The 16735-nt window shown below is 34.7% G+C and overlaps 1 protein-coding gene across 3 annotated transcripts in view; it reads right to left on the bottom strand.

Annotated features, from left to right (window-relative positions):
* Positions 1-16735, bottom strand: part of LOC123537368 (branched-chain-amino-acid aminotransferase-like) — a 363414-nt gene that overhangs the window by 344480 nt on the left and 2199 nt on the right. Inside the window, exons 1-11 of one of the 3 annotated variants that reach the window (XR_008368000.1) lie at positions 15543-15597; positions 10474-10560; positions 9776-9976; positions 9344-9454; positions 8441-8569; positions 7470-7630; positions 6839-6981; positions 5478-5563; positions 4636-4704; positions 4239-4382; positions 2750-2880 (exon numbers count right to left, since the gene is read on the bottom strand). Coding sequence is in view for 2 of the 3 variants with exons in the window: in XM_045321065.2 (XP_045177000.2) it covers positions 2839-2880; positions 4239-4382; positions 4636-4704; positions 5478-5563; positions 6839-6981; positions 7470-7630; positions 8441-8569; positions 9344-9454; positions 9776-9976; positions 10474-10560; positions 15543-15593 (1224 nt within the window). In the remaining variant the exon portion in view is untranslated. Of the gene's footprint in view, positions 1-1058; positions 2881-4238; positions 4383-4635; positions 4705-5477; positions 5564-6838; positions 6982-7469; positions 7631-8440; positions 8570-9343; positions 9455-9775; positions 9977-10473; positions 10561-15542; positions 15598-16735 lie in introns of those variants that run through there. The other 2 variants (XM_045321065.2, XM_045321066.2) reach the window with 2 other exon arrangements.

Genomic DNA, 16735 nt, shown 5'->3' with positions numbered 1-16735 from the left:
AAACAAGCCCTATTTGCTATACAGAAAAAAAAGGCAAACAAATGACTAAAATATCATTGACTTATCTCCTGATTTCTAGCATGATAAGATCTGAGAAACAAATATGGCAACAAAATAAAATAAAAACTTAAAAATCAGAGATTCAAACATTTACTGCAAATATGCAGAAGTTACTAGCTTGTTCAAAATCTAGGTAAACAAAGTAACAAATAATTAAATCTGCTCAAATAAGAAGTGCATAGATATTTAGTGTGTATTTCCTGGCACCCCGCCCCCTGCCAAACCTGCACCCACAATTTCATTTGTTGATAAACTGAAATTTTATCATTTATATTTCTAGCAGCTTGTATCAAAGCATAATAGAATACTTTAGTATTTCAACTACAAAACAGTGCATTAAGTTTTTACAAATGTACCGGTACTATACTTCAATATCCAAACAATGAGAACCTAAACCCTTACCCTACGAAATTTCTATAACAACCTTGTCCATCTTTCAATCTGGACAGTACCATTGACTGTTAAAAGGTGTTGTTACCAAATAAATACTGACTGCATGGCAAACAGTGCAGATCATGATCTACACTGGTTGTAAAGGCAGAATCAATCGTGTCCAGCATGATAAGGGTTAAATATCTATGCACTTTTTAGATATTTTTGAGCAAATTAACATTGTATAAAAGACAAAGATCTTAAAGAAAAAAAAAGTTCAACAAATATCTTGACCCGAGATTCAATCAAAATATAAATAAGCAACAAAATCAGAACAAAGTATTTGTACAAGGCAATCATAAGATCTCTAGAACAGAGTATTTTCTTAAAAGCAGGTTACGAGTTACAAACTAATAATAGCTAACAGAAGTTTTCTCAAACATTAACAGTCTAGAAAGCAAAAATCAAAAATAGACTCGAGTCAATCCTGTTCTCAAATAGAACCAGATCTGTTAAATTATTATCAAAAAGTACCTTATACTAATAGTGTAGAAAAGCATACGACCTCACAAAAACTCTATAAGATCAAAAAGTATAAAAAAGTATTTTCATGAACAATCAGATAAAAATGATAGCCATTAATGGTAAACAGCCATTATCATAAAAATGGCTTAAATGAGCTAAAATTAACCATTATTGCTACAGTATTATAACAATGGCTATTACTGTTGTAATAGCTTTAATCTATCGTACAATCTGGTTTACTTGAAACACTAGCCTGAATTATCCTAAAGCTGTCTGTTTTAACAGTCTTGCTGATTAAAACCTTTTTTTTATCTAATCAAAAGATAGTTTTCTGGTTGGAAAATCAAATCAGACAATACACAATACAGTGTGAGAGGTTGATATTTCATACTTTTATGGTACGCATACATGTCAGATTTCAAGACTTATTTCAGTAAGTGTTCTTGGTTAAAAAAACTTCAGAAATTGCTGGCCAGTCATAAAATGTAGCCTTAAACACTCAATTCTGCATGTTAAAACTAAACTTCATATTTTAAACATGTATATTTACCTGTAGTGTGTGATTCAATTAAAGTTATTGGACAACTCTAGAATAATTTTATTGAAATATGTAAAGGAATTCACTACATGTAAGCATACAAGAATGAAATTGCAGCCTCTTTAATTATCAAAGACCGTCTAATATCTTACTACAACAATGACATAATGCATACATGTACGTATCACAGATCTCTCACTCGGTGAATTACAACCTGTAAATTTACAAATTTCTTTTTCTCTTTTTTTTGACAAAAACACTAACTTTAACTTGATTTTACATAATTTTTTGACTGCCATGCTAAAAACATAAAATATCAAATGACTTCTTTTTGTCCTTTTACATGTTACTATGTTTAATTTGATAAAAAAATGATTGCCAATAAAATGACTACAACAGTAATTCAATCTACAAAGAGTGCATTTAAAAGCAATATCTTAACAATGTGTAATACTGGTGCAGTTCAACCAACGTCTCTTTAACCTTTACCCTGCCAAATTTCTACAATGGACTTGTCCATTCAATTTAGGCAATACCATTTATTATTCGAAGGGATGTTCACTGAAAATTTACTGACTGAATAGCCAACAGTGCAGACCATGATCAGCCTGCACGCAAAGGCAGAATCACTTGCCGCCAGCCGGCTAAAGGTTAAGTTTGTTTTGCAATATCTTAACTGAAGTGTGCAATTCAATTACAATTGAAATTATACAACAATCTAGTATAAATGATTAGCTAGTACCCAATGTCCAAAACATATTTACTTTAATGTTTTTAGTCTGTAATTTTCAATTCAAATTCTGCTTAAAATATACAGTGATATCTTTCAATTTTCTGGGTATGAAGTTCCGTGATTTTAGCCAAAACGCTTTTCAGTAGGGTTATAAATTTGTAGACTCTAACCTCTGAACATGAAATAAATGTTATTTTTACTGCCCCACTGGGATTAAATTCTGCGGATAGACTCAACCCCGAAATTTATTCCACCACAAAAATACTGATTTCACAGTAATGCAAAAATACCTACATGGAGCAGGGCTAGTAATATGACATTACTTCAAAGGGTACAGAAAATTCTTATAGGTTTAAATCAAAATCCAAATAAACATTTTCATATATGATACATAATGACACTACCAATTCAAATCCAGCTTAAAATACCATCTCGTAAAATATTTGGTGCATAATTTAAAAGTGATATGACATTTTCTTTACTATGGACAGAAAATCATTACAAATTCCAGATCTAGATTTGTTATGCCATTTCAAACACAGACACCTGCAGACCAGCTGACTGGTTTCTGTCTACATCCCATAATTCCACTTCTGCTTCCATGGAGACATCACTCTACTAATTCTGTCCAGTCACTCTGTGTTCGTCCATACTGAAATAATTCAAGGAACAGTCAAGCTTCTGCTAATGGCAACCCCTGGGCTAAACCTTAAGGACTGCCCTGTTGCCCACGGCAGGTAAAAGTGGAATGCAGGCAGGCAAACAACCATTATCAATTGTCCCACTGGCAAGTGACACATGTGAAAGATCCAAAGAAATACTTCTCAGAACATCATGTACTACTGTTTCTGTTGCTAACTGAATTGCAATATCTCATCACATCACCATGTTACATATGGGCAACCAAAAATTTGGTTTAGGCAAGTAAAATAAAAATAGTTGAATCTGCCCTACAGGCAAGTACTCTACAGAGTAAAAGTCGAGCCCTGAGCCCATAAACAGTGAAAATCTATCTCTGTTGAGAGATCAACTACTAACAAAGACCTTTTCTTTTTCATTAATTCCCCATTGGCAGTCTTTACAGACAGGCATGTCTTCATATCTTTTATCCAAAAAGTCTCTCCACAAAGGCATAGCTTTTCATAGTCATTAGACCAGGTTTTCTAGTAAAATAAACCCTAAGTAATAACAAAACACTGCAATATGAACAAATATCAGTTTACAACATTCATTGTGCCTTTCTAGTTTAACTAAGATGTTGTGTCAAACTTCCTATACTGTCAACTTTCTGTCCCAAAATAGCACTCAAATTCATATTCAAGATGACAAGATTCCTCTTGCTTAAGTATTTTTTTTGTAATTTTCAGTATCAAAATAAACTGTCTATGAGATCTATAAAATTCAAAGAACTTTTTTTTTTGAAAATAATTAAAAACACAGTATACATCATTACAGAATTTCATAATATACAGACTGCATACCACCACAGCCATGTAAAAACATTTCCTAAGTGGAGTGGTGGGGAAGGAAAGGCTAAAGGCACCCCCAATACATAACTGAGCCGTGCCATGGGAAAACCAACATAGTGGGTGTGCGACCAGCATGGATCCAGACCAGCCTGCGCATCCGCGCAGTCTGGTCAGGATCCATGCTGTTCGCTAACGGTTTCTCTAATTGTAATAGGCTTTGAAAGCGAACAGCATGGATCCTGACCAGACTGCGCGGATGCGCAGGCTGGTCTGGATCCTTGCTGGTCGCATACCCACTATGTTGGTTTTCTCATGACACGGCTCATATGATGACTTTGCAGCTTTTATGTGGGAGAAAGACTCGGGTGCCTCTCTGGCCACCATTTCAGGCATAGGTGGACACTTAGATGGAATCACTGACCCTCCCCAAGCTTCCTCGTATGAGGACCTGCACAGGGCTCAAACCCACAAAGGTGTAAGTGATTTGAAGTTAGCAACCACAACCTACGGACCTAGGCCCCACGCTTGAAAAAATTCTCACCTGTATATCAAGCAATTCCTTCATACATTTGTTGGTTATTTCTGGGTTTGACATTGTTGGAATTTTGAGCATTTCTCCTTTATACTGGATCCCTTCAATTGGACTGACCACACAAGCTGTCCCTGCCCCAAACATTTCTAGCAACTGTAAAGAAAAACAGAACACGTTTAATACTGTTAAAACATTACATTACTGGTTTCAGTCAATATGTTTATTTCATGGTAACATGAATTCCTGGATTTGTAATAATGGATGTTAAATAAAATGGGGGGTTTATTTGTCCATTCAGATTAAATTTCATAGAAAAAGAAACAAACACAAAATCAATTTTGTATGTCCATGGTGGATCTACATGTCACTCTTTTATATTGACTGTATACTAAAAACATTTATTTACCCTGTTTTCACTAAGTGCTTTTGTCACCTCTTTCATTGTGTAATCTCTCTCGGTTACTTTGAATTCTCCCTGGAAATGAAAGATAAATAATAAGCCTCTTTCTAGCTGATACTAATTTACTTTAGGTCACTTGTGAAGCATTTTCTACCACTTGAATTAACCGCACCTCACCCCTGACAGTATCCATCATTACAAGGGCATGAGAGAAGCCAGATTCCCTTTCAATTCCGAGCTATTGGTACCATTTTTCATGCCTTTATCATGAAGTTGCCAGGGAGCAAATCTGTGACCTCCCACACTGGAAGTGCGAGATCTACATCATTCTAAGCTACTGAATGGGTTAACCTTCCTTCTGTTAGCCAAAAACTGTACATCTATAACACTTCTAGAAATATTTCTCTTTTTTGTCATAATTTATTCTATTCTGTGTTAAATTTAGAAAGTTATAAGCTTAAAAGTATCAACTTTAATAACACTTTCTGTAAAGTATATTCAACCTACATCTCCTACTGTATTAATACTAAACAAAGGGCCTCAGGATAACAACGGATCAGCAATTTCATCAAACTTGTATACTGTGAAATCATTAGTATCTGTTGGGGACTAATTTTCATGGATTATGTAGTTGTGTCAATCGACAAAATGAATTCCGAACAATAAAGCTAAATTCTCACTCTTTTATCGTGATAAGCAGAAATCCACAAATTTGTACAGCAACAAAGAAGCTGTTTTGGACATAAAACAATTTTATTACCACAAAATTAAATGAATTCACAGTATAATATTCATAAAATGCTTTGGTACATTTCTATACAACTGAAAAGATTAGAAGATAGAATTACCCATTGGCGTCCTAGTTCTAGTAAACTCTTCCTGGTGATACCTGGCAGCACAAGTCCATTCAGAGGTGCAGTCACTAGCTCCTTCTCTACAGATGAAAATAATTATGTTTTTTATTTTGGGTTTAGCACCATTTTTCAACACTATTTTAGTTATGTAATAGTAGGCAGATAAAGAAACCAATGTTCCTGGGTTCTGTACCAGTATTATCTGGATAATCTGTTCTTTGCAAGAAAATGCCAAATTCTCCACATGAATCAGAGGTGGAGGCCGAATGATTTCATTAGAATGTCTTTTATTAAATCATCAATGAGAACATACACTTTGCCCTGGTTTCAAACACATAACATTGTGATCCAGAGATTTGTGCTCTTCTTACTGAGCTAAGCAAGGAGAATAACAAGAAGCTGCGTTCAATAAACGCTTGATGCCCCCGAGGCATCCTTGGCCCCTGGTGGCATCCTTGTCAATACAAAGCAACCTAACTCCAAAACGAGGTCAAGTTCAAGGTCAAACTGAGGTCAGGTGATGTCTGAAGATGAAGAATGGTCACAGGTTACATCTGCATTAGTATCAAGTCATTCTAGTAAGGGGTATTGATGCTAGACGAAACGGTCCCATTTGGTTAACCTCGTACGGACAGGACAATCATTATATGCCTCCCGCATCAGTAGATGCCGGGGCATAAAAAATTAATATGAGTAGGAAATCAGGTGTGACAAAATTTCTTGGTAGAACTACTGATCATGCAAAAGCTAAATGGACAGCTCTGGCACAAATATAAAACACTTAATGATACATTAACAAAATCAACCATGCTGGCATGAAAAAAATGATTTTCAAATAAAAGAAAGAAAATGAGTTTCACTGTTAAAGTAGAAACAGGTCACTTATTATAGACCACCAAATGTTTGCTTATCAATCCCAAAGGTGATCCTATATAAAGTAAATTATAACCTATTCATTCGTAAACTTTGTTAAGTTACATTACTAATTTTCCATATTAGCTGGTACATTTCATACCCCACATTTGTGATGTCAAGTGTGTACTAGCACTATAAAGTTTGACATTGTCCTCAATATTTTAAATCTGATTGAGACTAAAGAACAAATACAGTCAGACCCGTGTTAAACAGCCAGCAAAGCGAATGACCCAATATGGCTTTTTTAAGCATGTGGCTGCTGAAGACAAGTTCAAAGCAAAAATAAAGTATCAATTTGGGAAGCTAGCTTACTGGATGCTTAAGGCAAGTGACTGATTAATACTGGTGGCTGCAAAGGCAGGTATAATTGTGTATATAATTTATGTGTAAATGAACAGATTATACATTGACACAGATCTATATGTATGTAAAAGTCCTACCTCCCTGCTCATTCACCCAGAAAGTGAACAAGTTCATAGCGCCGACCTCTGTAAGCTGATGATCCTCTCCAAACAACCAGAGCACCTGCTGACAGCCATGTTTCTCGGCAACATTCTGTATAGCCAGGGTGGGGGCATAGTTACTTAATAATTATATAAAAATATTAGGTTTCTTTCCAATATATTCACATTTTACAAAAGAAGGATAACTCATCTCAATCAGTTACTACTGTGAAATATTTATTATTCTATAGGGGATTTAGAAGTGGGTAGACTTGAAATTAAATCCCAAGATATACAAAAACTTTTCATTTCTTTGTCCCCGTTTCTGCAGTGTTCCCACTGGCATTTAAAGTTGCGGGTGAAAACTGAGTTTTCTTGCACTTAAATTCACCCCCTCACTAACAGAGATATATATAACAGCTGTCTCCAAAACTGGGGGTACAAAGTACCATTCTTGGGGTTTCTGGGAACACTGTTCCGTAACCAAAAAGTCATGCCCTTACAAAAAATAGCCTCTTGGTAGAAACACAAAATTAAATGGATTATAATTATCTTACTGGCTTTTTTTATTATTTAATGAGTGTTGAAAGAGAGAGTATGAAACAATAAATAAAGACTAAATACCTACCATCCCATCTTGAATCCTCCAGATCCTCCAGGCCATGCCCGCACAAACTGGGGGTCAGCTAGAAGCTTCACTGGGGCCATTCCTGTCGGGTAGTAGGGTCCAACAGGTCCTATTAACACGAACAGTGTGGCTCTGTTTGACCGTATAACACCAAGTGTCGGCTGAAGATATATACATGATTACATGACCTACCATTTATTTTGTTTTAGTTAAAAACAGCATATACTGTGAAAACCTTTGTTTTTGCGGGCAAGAAATTTCATTGTCTTGGCCAGAACTATTTTGTGGCGACATGATTTCTTGGATTTCAAACTTTGAAGAAACCTTGACTGGGACTGTTATATGTTTGCCGAGGTTTAATTTTGTGGAATGATGCAACCATGAAATCAACGATACTTTGTCTCCCACAAATATTCATGATTTCACAGTAAACAAAACAAAGTACTAGTTACTAACAACAGACCTGATTCGTTTAGCTAATTTTTCAAATATTTAATACTTTACCTGAGGTTTGTTTGAAAAGCCTTGTCAAGACATTAGCAAGCCTCCCAACTAGAGTTATCAAGACAAAGTGTTTATAACTGTTTCAGAATTGTCTGAAATTTAAAATGCTGAATTTGTACCACCTAATGAATATCCAGTAACTTTTTATGATGTCCTCTTAAAGGTATCTTTCCAAAACATCCACTATTTAGTTTATACATAATTTATTTTAGGTCGATTGTGAAGCAAGTTCGACAACTTATATTAATCACTCTCGACACCTCATTCCTGATGAAATCCATTGCAAAGAGGGTATGAGAGAAGAGAAGACAGTTTCCCTTTTCAATGCTGAGCGTCAAGCAAGGGAGCAAGCAAGGGAGCTACTGGTACCATTTTTCACGTCTTTGGTATGACGCCGCCACTATTTGTTTGACTGGGCAATCTAGTCATCAATACCCTACAGCTGGTGAACTTGAAAAGTATTTTACCTCCGTGCCTATAAGTGTTGGTCGGATGTATAGTGAACTTGGTTGTTCTTTCGTTGCCTTAGGAACCCAGTCAGCATCTATTGCAATCAACTTCTTGGTCAGTTCTACAAGCTCTCTGCCATCGAATAGCTACAAAACAATTCAAAATAAAAGTACATGTACATGTGGTTACAAAATACATGTACATTTATCATATATAAGATAACAAACAGGACAGAGATAAGGGCAAGTAATTCAAAGTCATGAGCCTTAACCACTTAGCTACAGAGACTTGAATACATGCTAGAAAGAAGAAAATTCTGCGCAGATATTACCGTACATTCTCGCATATAAGACGCACTCGCTTATAAGACGCATCCCAACATTGGACATGCAATCTGGGGTCTTTTCCACTAACCCTCATATAAGACGCAGTCATTTTTTGATATCAACACTGTCAAAAATTTGTAGAAATGCATTATTTTTCGAACATGATGTGTTTTGGGAAAAATAAAATGGTACATCGCCGATTGTTTTTTGTAAAAATAAATGCAAACTTCAGTCATTAAATTTTAAAATATATAATCAGCTTATGTACAATTATTTTTCTGTGATAAACACATTGAAATACATTAGAAATGGAGAACTTACGTCTACAAAACAGCCGAAATTTTGAAAATATTTGAGCTGAAATTTGAAGATTTTTAAAGATTTTCTTTTAATTTTCTTGTAGAACACGCTTATAAGACGCGTCCCACTCTTTGGACTGGCCATATGACTCCTAAAAATGCGTCTTATATGCGGTTATGTACGGTACTAAAAATTGTATGCTAGGCTTTGCCAAAATTTTGACATTCAAACCTGCTACTTTACCATAGAACTGACAGCATATCAGAATAATTTCATTTAAGGCTTTGCACTCACTGGTAAACAGGCTCTTTCCGAGGTAGATAACATTCTTTTCATATTCTCCATTGGTCGGAACATTCGAATCTTGTTGTCATCCCCACGGTAAGCTTTCATTCCTTCAAACAACTGAAATACATGAAAAGAAAGGTGCTTTTTATCATTTAATCAAAACTAAAATTTCACTGCTTCTAGAAGACTAGTTAGAATTTATTTCAAAGAAAAGATAAAACCATTTCTTTGACTTAAATTGTAACACTAGTACCTGCATATTATTATTTCTTTTAATTTAACCAACTAAACAGATAGGAAAATATGATCTACTTTTCTGATATCAATAACCTAAATAGCCTTATGGTAAACTAATATGCACATTGCAAAGATGAGCATAAACATTGTTCTTTTCTAACTTTGAAGCCGAATTTTTTAAAAAAAAAAATTTAAGTTCACCTCAGTTGCATAGTGTAAGCACTTTGCTGCCGGATGCATTTCAAAGTTGTGTACAGGACAAATTTTTGGCTGTCCCCATCCACTCTCATTGTTCCACTCTATTTCAAGCATATGGTCAGAAAAATGATGCCCAAACTTCAAGTTGCCAACATCTGGTTTGGGTGCTGGTGACTTAGTCTGTATAATCTCTACATCTTTTGCCTAAAAACGTAAAAATGTTTTTTTTTTTAATTTTGAAAAAAATGTAGTGTGACAAACTTGTTTTTGCACATATATTTTCATGTTGATTTTAATCCCTTTTAAACATGTTATTTGTAAAACGTTTTCAAATAAATTTGTGAAATGTAACTGCAATGTACTTTTCAGAAAAATAATTATAATTATGTCTAAACTTAACACTCATTTCTCAGATTTGGTTTTACCAACTTATCTTCTGTTGTTTTAGAAATACTGTCACTTGTTATTCATAGAATTAGAATCGTACAGAGCATCCCCTTTATCCTAAAAATCAGTCCTAAACTTGTTTTCAAATCTGACAATACAGGGCCTAAATCATAATTTTGAATGTCAATTTCATATATTTTTGTTGCTCATTTCAAAATTTTCTAATAATACAGAGCAAATAAGAGCGAATCCCTGACATAACTCAAACTGCTCAAGTAATGTGCATCATGTATTAGACATATGTATACATGTACCTTAAATGTAGAAACTGCACTGGAAGCAGCATAGCATCTGTAGATTGGTCTCTGAACACACTGAACCAAGAGAGAACGAGACACATTCTGAAATCATTAAACATACATATTAACCTACACTCATAAACATTTCGAGATTATCATAATGAAAATTAATTCTTTATCTTTAAGCTTTTTTAGGCCATAATAAATTAACTGCTAGATATTTATCGTGGGCTACCCCCAATTCTTCCTGTTGCCCAGATTTTTTTTCTTAACAAGAGCTGTTCATAAGACAGCACGTTTGACTTTTCTCAGTGCTTGACTCTGAATTCGAGATTTGCCAGTAAAAACTTTATAAAAGTTTAACCAAAAAATTCTAAGTTAAAAAGGGGCATAACTCTGTCAAAATTCAAATCAGAGTTATGGAGATTGTTTCTCCTGGTGTAGACTTTGACAGTAAATAACTATTTAAGTTTGGCAGTGGCTAGGGGTCCGGTAGCTTGACCTCTAGACATCCTTTACCGGGCAGGCTAGAGGTCCGGTAATCAATATGAATACTGAGAACGGTATTTGCAAAGAGCTAGGAGACCATATTTTATCTTTTAAAACGCGAGATGATTTCAAAAGTTTGTTCTCATATTTTTCTCGTTGTTTTAAACATGTTAAATCACAGGAAACAGTTCTAAGTATTTATAATTTTTTAATCGCGAGAAAAAAACGATCGCAAATTCAACAAACAAATAAATTTCAATCTGTACGCCGTAATCGAAAGCTTTTGTTAAATTCTTGTTTTTAGCTCACCTAAGCACTGCTCAGGTGAGTTATTGTGATCGCTCGATGTCTGACATCTGTCAACATTTAGCTTGTGTATGCAATGGAGGCTGTATTTTTCAACTGATCTTCATGAAAGTTGGTCAGAATGATAACCTTGATGAAATCTAGGCCAAGTTCGAAAATGGGTTATCTGGGGTCAAAAAGTAGGTCACTAGGTCAAATCAAAGAAAAACCTTGTGTATGCGATAGATGCTGTATTTTTCAACTGATCTTCATGAAATTTGGTCAGAATGATTGCCTTGATGAAATCTAGGTCAAGTTCGAATATGGGTCATCTGGGGTCAAAAACTAGGTCACTAGGTCAAATCAAAGAAAAATCTTGTGTATGCGATAGAGGCTGTACTCTTCAATTGATCTTCATGAAATTTGGTCAGAATGATTGCCTTGATGAAATCTAGGTTCAGTTTGAATATGGGTCATCTGGGGTCAAAAACTAGGTCACTAGGTCAAATCAAAGAAAAATCTTGTGTATGCGATAGAGGCTGTATTTTTCAGCTGATCTTCATAAAATTTGGTCAGAATGATTGCCTTGATGAAATCTAGGTTCAGTTTGAATATGGGTCATCTGGGGTCAAAAACTAGGTCACTAGGTCATATCAAAGAAAATACCTGTTTAAACTCAAGAGACCACATCTTTGGACCAATCCTAATGAAAATTGGCCAGAATATGTCTCCATGAAATCACTAGGTCAAACATGTTTACACTGTTATGATGTGTTTCTCAGGTGAGCAATCTAGGGCCATCTTGGCCCTCTTGTTCTAGGGACTGATGAATTAAAATAATAAATGTGATTTTTTCTTTAGTATACACAAATCTGAAACACTTAATGCAATTATAATCTGCTTGTTCATTTCCACCAAAAAGATATTTTGCTTTGTGTTAAACTTTAAATTAATTATTTGTGTATGACAATCTTTAAATATGTTAACAATGCTACATTCTTGTTCAGTTTGTACAATACTTTTATTTATGTACCATTCTTATTTGTTTTGTATTGTAACTTTGTGTAATGCTCTGTTATTTATATGTGTACACGTTGAGGCCCACACGGAAGATTGGGAAACCAAATGTGTAGCGTCGTTAAATAAAGTCTTTACTTACTTACTTACTTTAGTATTTAAGTCATGGATTGTGCTCATGAATTGTTGAATTTGTTTTACTGCTTGAGTAAATAAATAACGGTAACTGGACCTCTAGACCGGGTAATCAATATACATATACTACTATGTACTGGTGTAATACCAATGTATAACTATAAGGTAATTTGTTGGTAAACGTTATGCTTAGTTGTCATAAAGTTGCCTTCATTACGTTTATTTTTGTAAGTATCTTATGTATAATTAGCTCTCACTTAAGTTCGAGGCATACCGAATATGAAATGTTAACAGCAATTTCCGGTATATAGTCATGGTTATTTATTTGCTCAAACAGTAAAACAATTCAAAATTTCAACAATTCATGAGCAAAATCTATGTCTTAAAAGTTAAATCTTACATGCCATAATTTTTCAGGACCTTTCCGGGATTCTGAGTTAAAATTTCCGGGATTTTTACCCTTTGTCCGGGACATACACCGTGACATTAGTATTCGTCTGTTTCATGCATAAATATCATAAAATTACATGCAGTTTACGGAGATAAACATTGTTCCCTCGCTTAGGAATAATTTGCTGCAAATGTCGTCTAGCTTTCTAAGGGAGGTAAATAGGGTAATTCACGTCTATAGTTCAGCACGTGAATTGGTTGCGTTCCCGAGGTGAACTGAATTAGGACTGCTACATAAGAAGAATTAACCTGGTCATCGTGATTTAGAATCCAGCTTATTTGGTATCATTTTTATGCTTAAACGTTTATCTAATCATTAATAAAATGGAATCCTCAAAGGAATAAAATAAATCTTGTAGATAAAATTGATATAAAATATTTCGGGTTGGGTCAATTTTCATGGATTGGTCGGCAAAGGCATTCAATAGTCAAAAGTTTAATTTAGAATATGTGTGACAATCAATCTACATTTTGAAAGATTACAACCTTTTAAAATAATTATCGTTTAATGACCGTTATCAGCCATTTCTTCCAATCAAGGCTACATGTAGCTTCACCGCCTACGTGCTAAAAACAACGAGATTTTCGGCTTTTGTTCCTAATATTAAATGATCATAAAACTGTTATTGATTGCATAATTTTGTCAATTCATAATCAGGGTCATCAAAATAGCCGACTGTAAATTAATCTGGGTCATCAAAAGATCACAAGGCGCGTTCAATATGAGTGTTGATCGGAGCTGGCTTAATCAACATGTGTCCCGCTCGAGGGCATGAAACTGATTATCGGATAATTAGGAATAAACAATGTGACACCGGGGACTGTTTATTGTGTTTTATTAATGTAAAATTCAACAATTTATAGACCAAAAAACTAGTTTTTTGAAAGGTTATTTTTGTTTTCTGTATTTTTTAATTTTCCGGGACATTTCAACACTGTCCGGGACACCGGGACGAGTATGTGATTTCCGGGACAATCCCGGACAATCCGGGACGTATGACATGTATGGTTAAATACTGAAGAAAATATTAAGTTTATTCTTTTTAATTCATCAGTCCCGATAACCAGACCTATAGGAGAGATCGCCGTGACGTCACACGTTAACATCTGTTTATCTGGTGGTTGGCAAAACAAATGATTTTAACACCGTTTGCGTATTGAATCAGAATTTTTAATTTTTAATAACTTTTTTGCTCATTTATGGATTTTAAAAATTCAAAAAGATTTGAAATACTAACATGCTTCATATTTTTGTATCCAAATATCTTTTTTCAATCAATAACCGTTTTAAATGACATGTAATTTTAAAAGCGGCGTAGTGATTTTCACAACCTTTAGAAAAACAGTGTAAGTTAAGCGTTCATAATTAATCCATTTTATTTCGAAATAACAATTAAAAGTAATCAATAAATTGCTTGTTTTATAACCTTTCCATTGATCAAAAAATTATTTATGTAATTTGTGTTTTAAGAAAGTTTAGACCGTTAGAAAAACATCACTGTTTACAAAAACATAGACGGTCGGCTTCTGCCCACCCGATCACTGTCTTATCAGTTCTAAAAATAGAATTTGTATACAAACACGATCTCTCCTATAGCGTGTCCTGTCTGGGTTGTTCAGAGGTCCAGTAGAATCCTGGTCTAGAGGACCAGTTACCGGACCCCTAGCCACTGCCTTTAAGTTTCAAGTCACATGCTTTGATCGTATCAATAACAGAGATATTTGACTTTATCAGTCAGGGGTGTAACTGTTTTAAGTTATGTAACCTATTTCAGTTACTTTTTCAAGCATTTTATAACCTGTATTAGTTATAAAATATAGTTAACTCAGGTAAGTTATTCAAAAAAAGTATTTTTGCTGTTCTCACAAAGTGACCTTTAAAGTGAAGTTAGTAGCAAACTGTGGTTAATCCAATTCTCTTTTAGTATGATCATGACCTGATAAGCATAATGTGATGTTAAGAGTTTTATAGCTTTAAATCTTTTGCGTAAAGCTTTATAATCCTTGTGTAAAAAATTTTACTGCATAGCTGGAAAGATAAAAGTTCAAGGATTCAGGAAATAATTGCATTAGTCTCATTCAAAATGAGGAATTGGCACACGAGGGCTTTGTAATATTTAAAGATAACTGAAACAAGTTATGAAAGAATAAGCAGTAACTCAAATGGGTTATAATAAACTGCGATAACTTGAAACAGTTACACCGCTGACTGTTTATCAACAACTTTAACCACCGGAGATGCCAACCCCAGGGCGAGTGCAATAGCTCTTCTTTTTCTTCGAAAAGTCATGCTAAAAACATTTTTGAAGATGATACGTTTGTTGTTTGCGCTTCTTTATATACTGTTATAAATGCCAATTTTTGAAAGCAGTGGGGGGTTTGAAATAAATTTTCCAAGGGAAACGGACTTGCAAAAAGCTCTAGCAGAAAAAACATCCCCACCTCCACCAACTGACTACTAAAATTCTTTCTAAATTTTAAATTTCATGCGAAAACTACAGTACATATACTTGTCAAGGGCAAATATTTTTTCAAATTCTAAAAAAAATAAACACGCACAAGTCTCAGAAATTTATTAAAGACTCTAAAGACTTGTAAAAGAAATGCCAGCAGAAGAAATGAAATCTTTTGAAGTTTTTAATCAAAATTATATACATCAGAGAGAATAAAACATCAAACATGAAGAAAAATTATCTAAAATCAATTACAAATATTCCGACAGCAGCCATATTTGCAGGGGACTCTACTCTAAGCATCATCAAGTAATCGGTTATTTCCGTAATGGCCGTAATTTTCCGGATGGTTTAGTGACCGGGGTACAGAGAGGGGAACTATAAATTCGTTAAAAAGGGCCGACTTGGCTATAAATTAGTTTCCAGAGTCTTGTGTTTTTTCCTGACGTTAATGCCCATTTTATCAAAATGTTTATCGCATTTCAGTGATCAGCCATTACCAGGTACACACTAAGGCAATAATGCTGGACATGGTTGCTCACTGACCATCTGGGTTCCTCTCAGAGAATATGTTCATGCTCCAGTGTTTAATTGCACTTGTGATAGAAAAAAAATAATCATTCAAATGTTATGTGCAATGATATATATAATATAGCAGTAATTTGATAATTTACAGTTCAATCACTGTGAATCATTTGTAGTACAATCACTGGGTCTGGGAACTAAAACCCACATTACTTAGTACTTGAGTTTCTGTTTTTCTGAAATATATCTTTCATCGTTTTCATCATTGGGGTTAGTTTCTTATGAAATACGAACTAAGATCTATTGTATTTCAAAGTAATTAAATGTGATATTAGTAATTTATTTACATAAATATGAGACAATTATGGATTTACAGTCAATTCGTCCCCTAGTCAACTTGTCTCCAAGTCAACTCGTGCCTTATTTGGCCATTTCGTCCCATCAGTGATTTCAAATTGGTCATTTCGACACCCTTTTGAGGTGACAGTTCATTACTATCTATGTGCATGAATGTGATGAAAGAAATTTATTTAAATAAATATAAGACAACTAGGGACAGTGTTGGTCAACGGATCACGGGGTCGACAGTTCAACCCCCGGGCAGGGCGTATGGTTTCCGCGACGATTTGATAAAAGGCATTGTGTCTGAAGTCATTCGTCCTCCACCTCTGATAATTCATGTCGAGAAGTTGGCAGTTACTTGCGGAGAGCAGGTTTGTACCGGTACAGAATCCAGGATCACTTGTTAGGTTAACTGCCCGCCGTTACATGATTGAAATACTGTTGAAAAACGGCATTAGACCCAAAACAAACAAATAAATTAACACAATTATGAATGTGATAATAGTCAGGGCTTTCCCCTATAAATCTACCCCCACCCCCAGTAAAAAGAGGTACTTCCAAACTGTCTTTATTCCAGATTC

Source organism: Mercenaria mercenaria, chromosome 17, assembly GCF_021730395.1.
Source record: "Mercenaria mercenaria strain notata chromosome 17, MADL_Memer_1, whole genome shotgun sequence".
NCBI classification, from domain to species: Eukaryota; Metazoa; Mollusca; class Bivalvia; order Venerida; family Veneridae; genus Mercenaria; species Mercenaria mercenaria.
The sequence above is the reverse complement of the archived record's forward strand: the minus strand, read 5'-3'. Positions and strand labels throughout refer to the sequence as shown.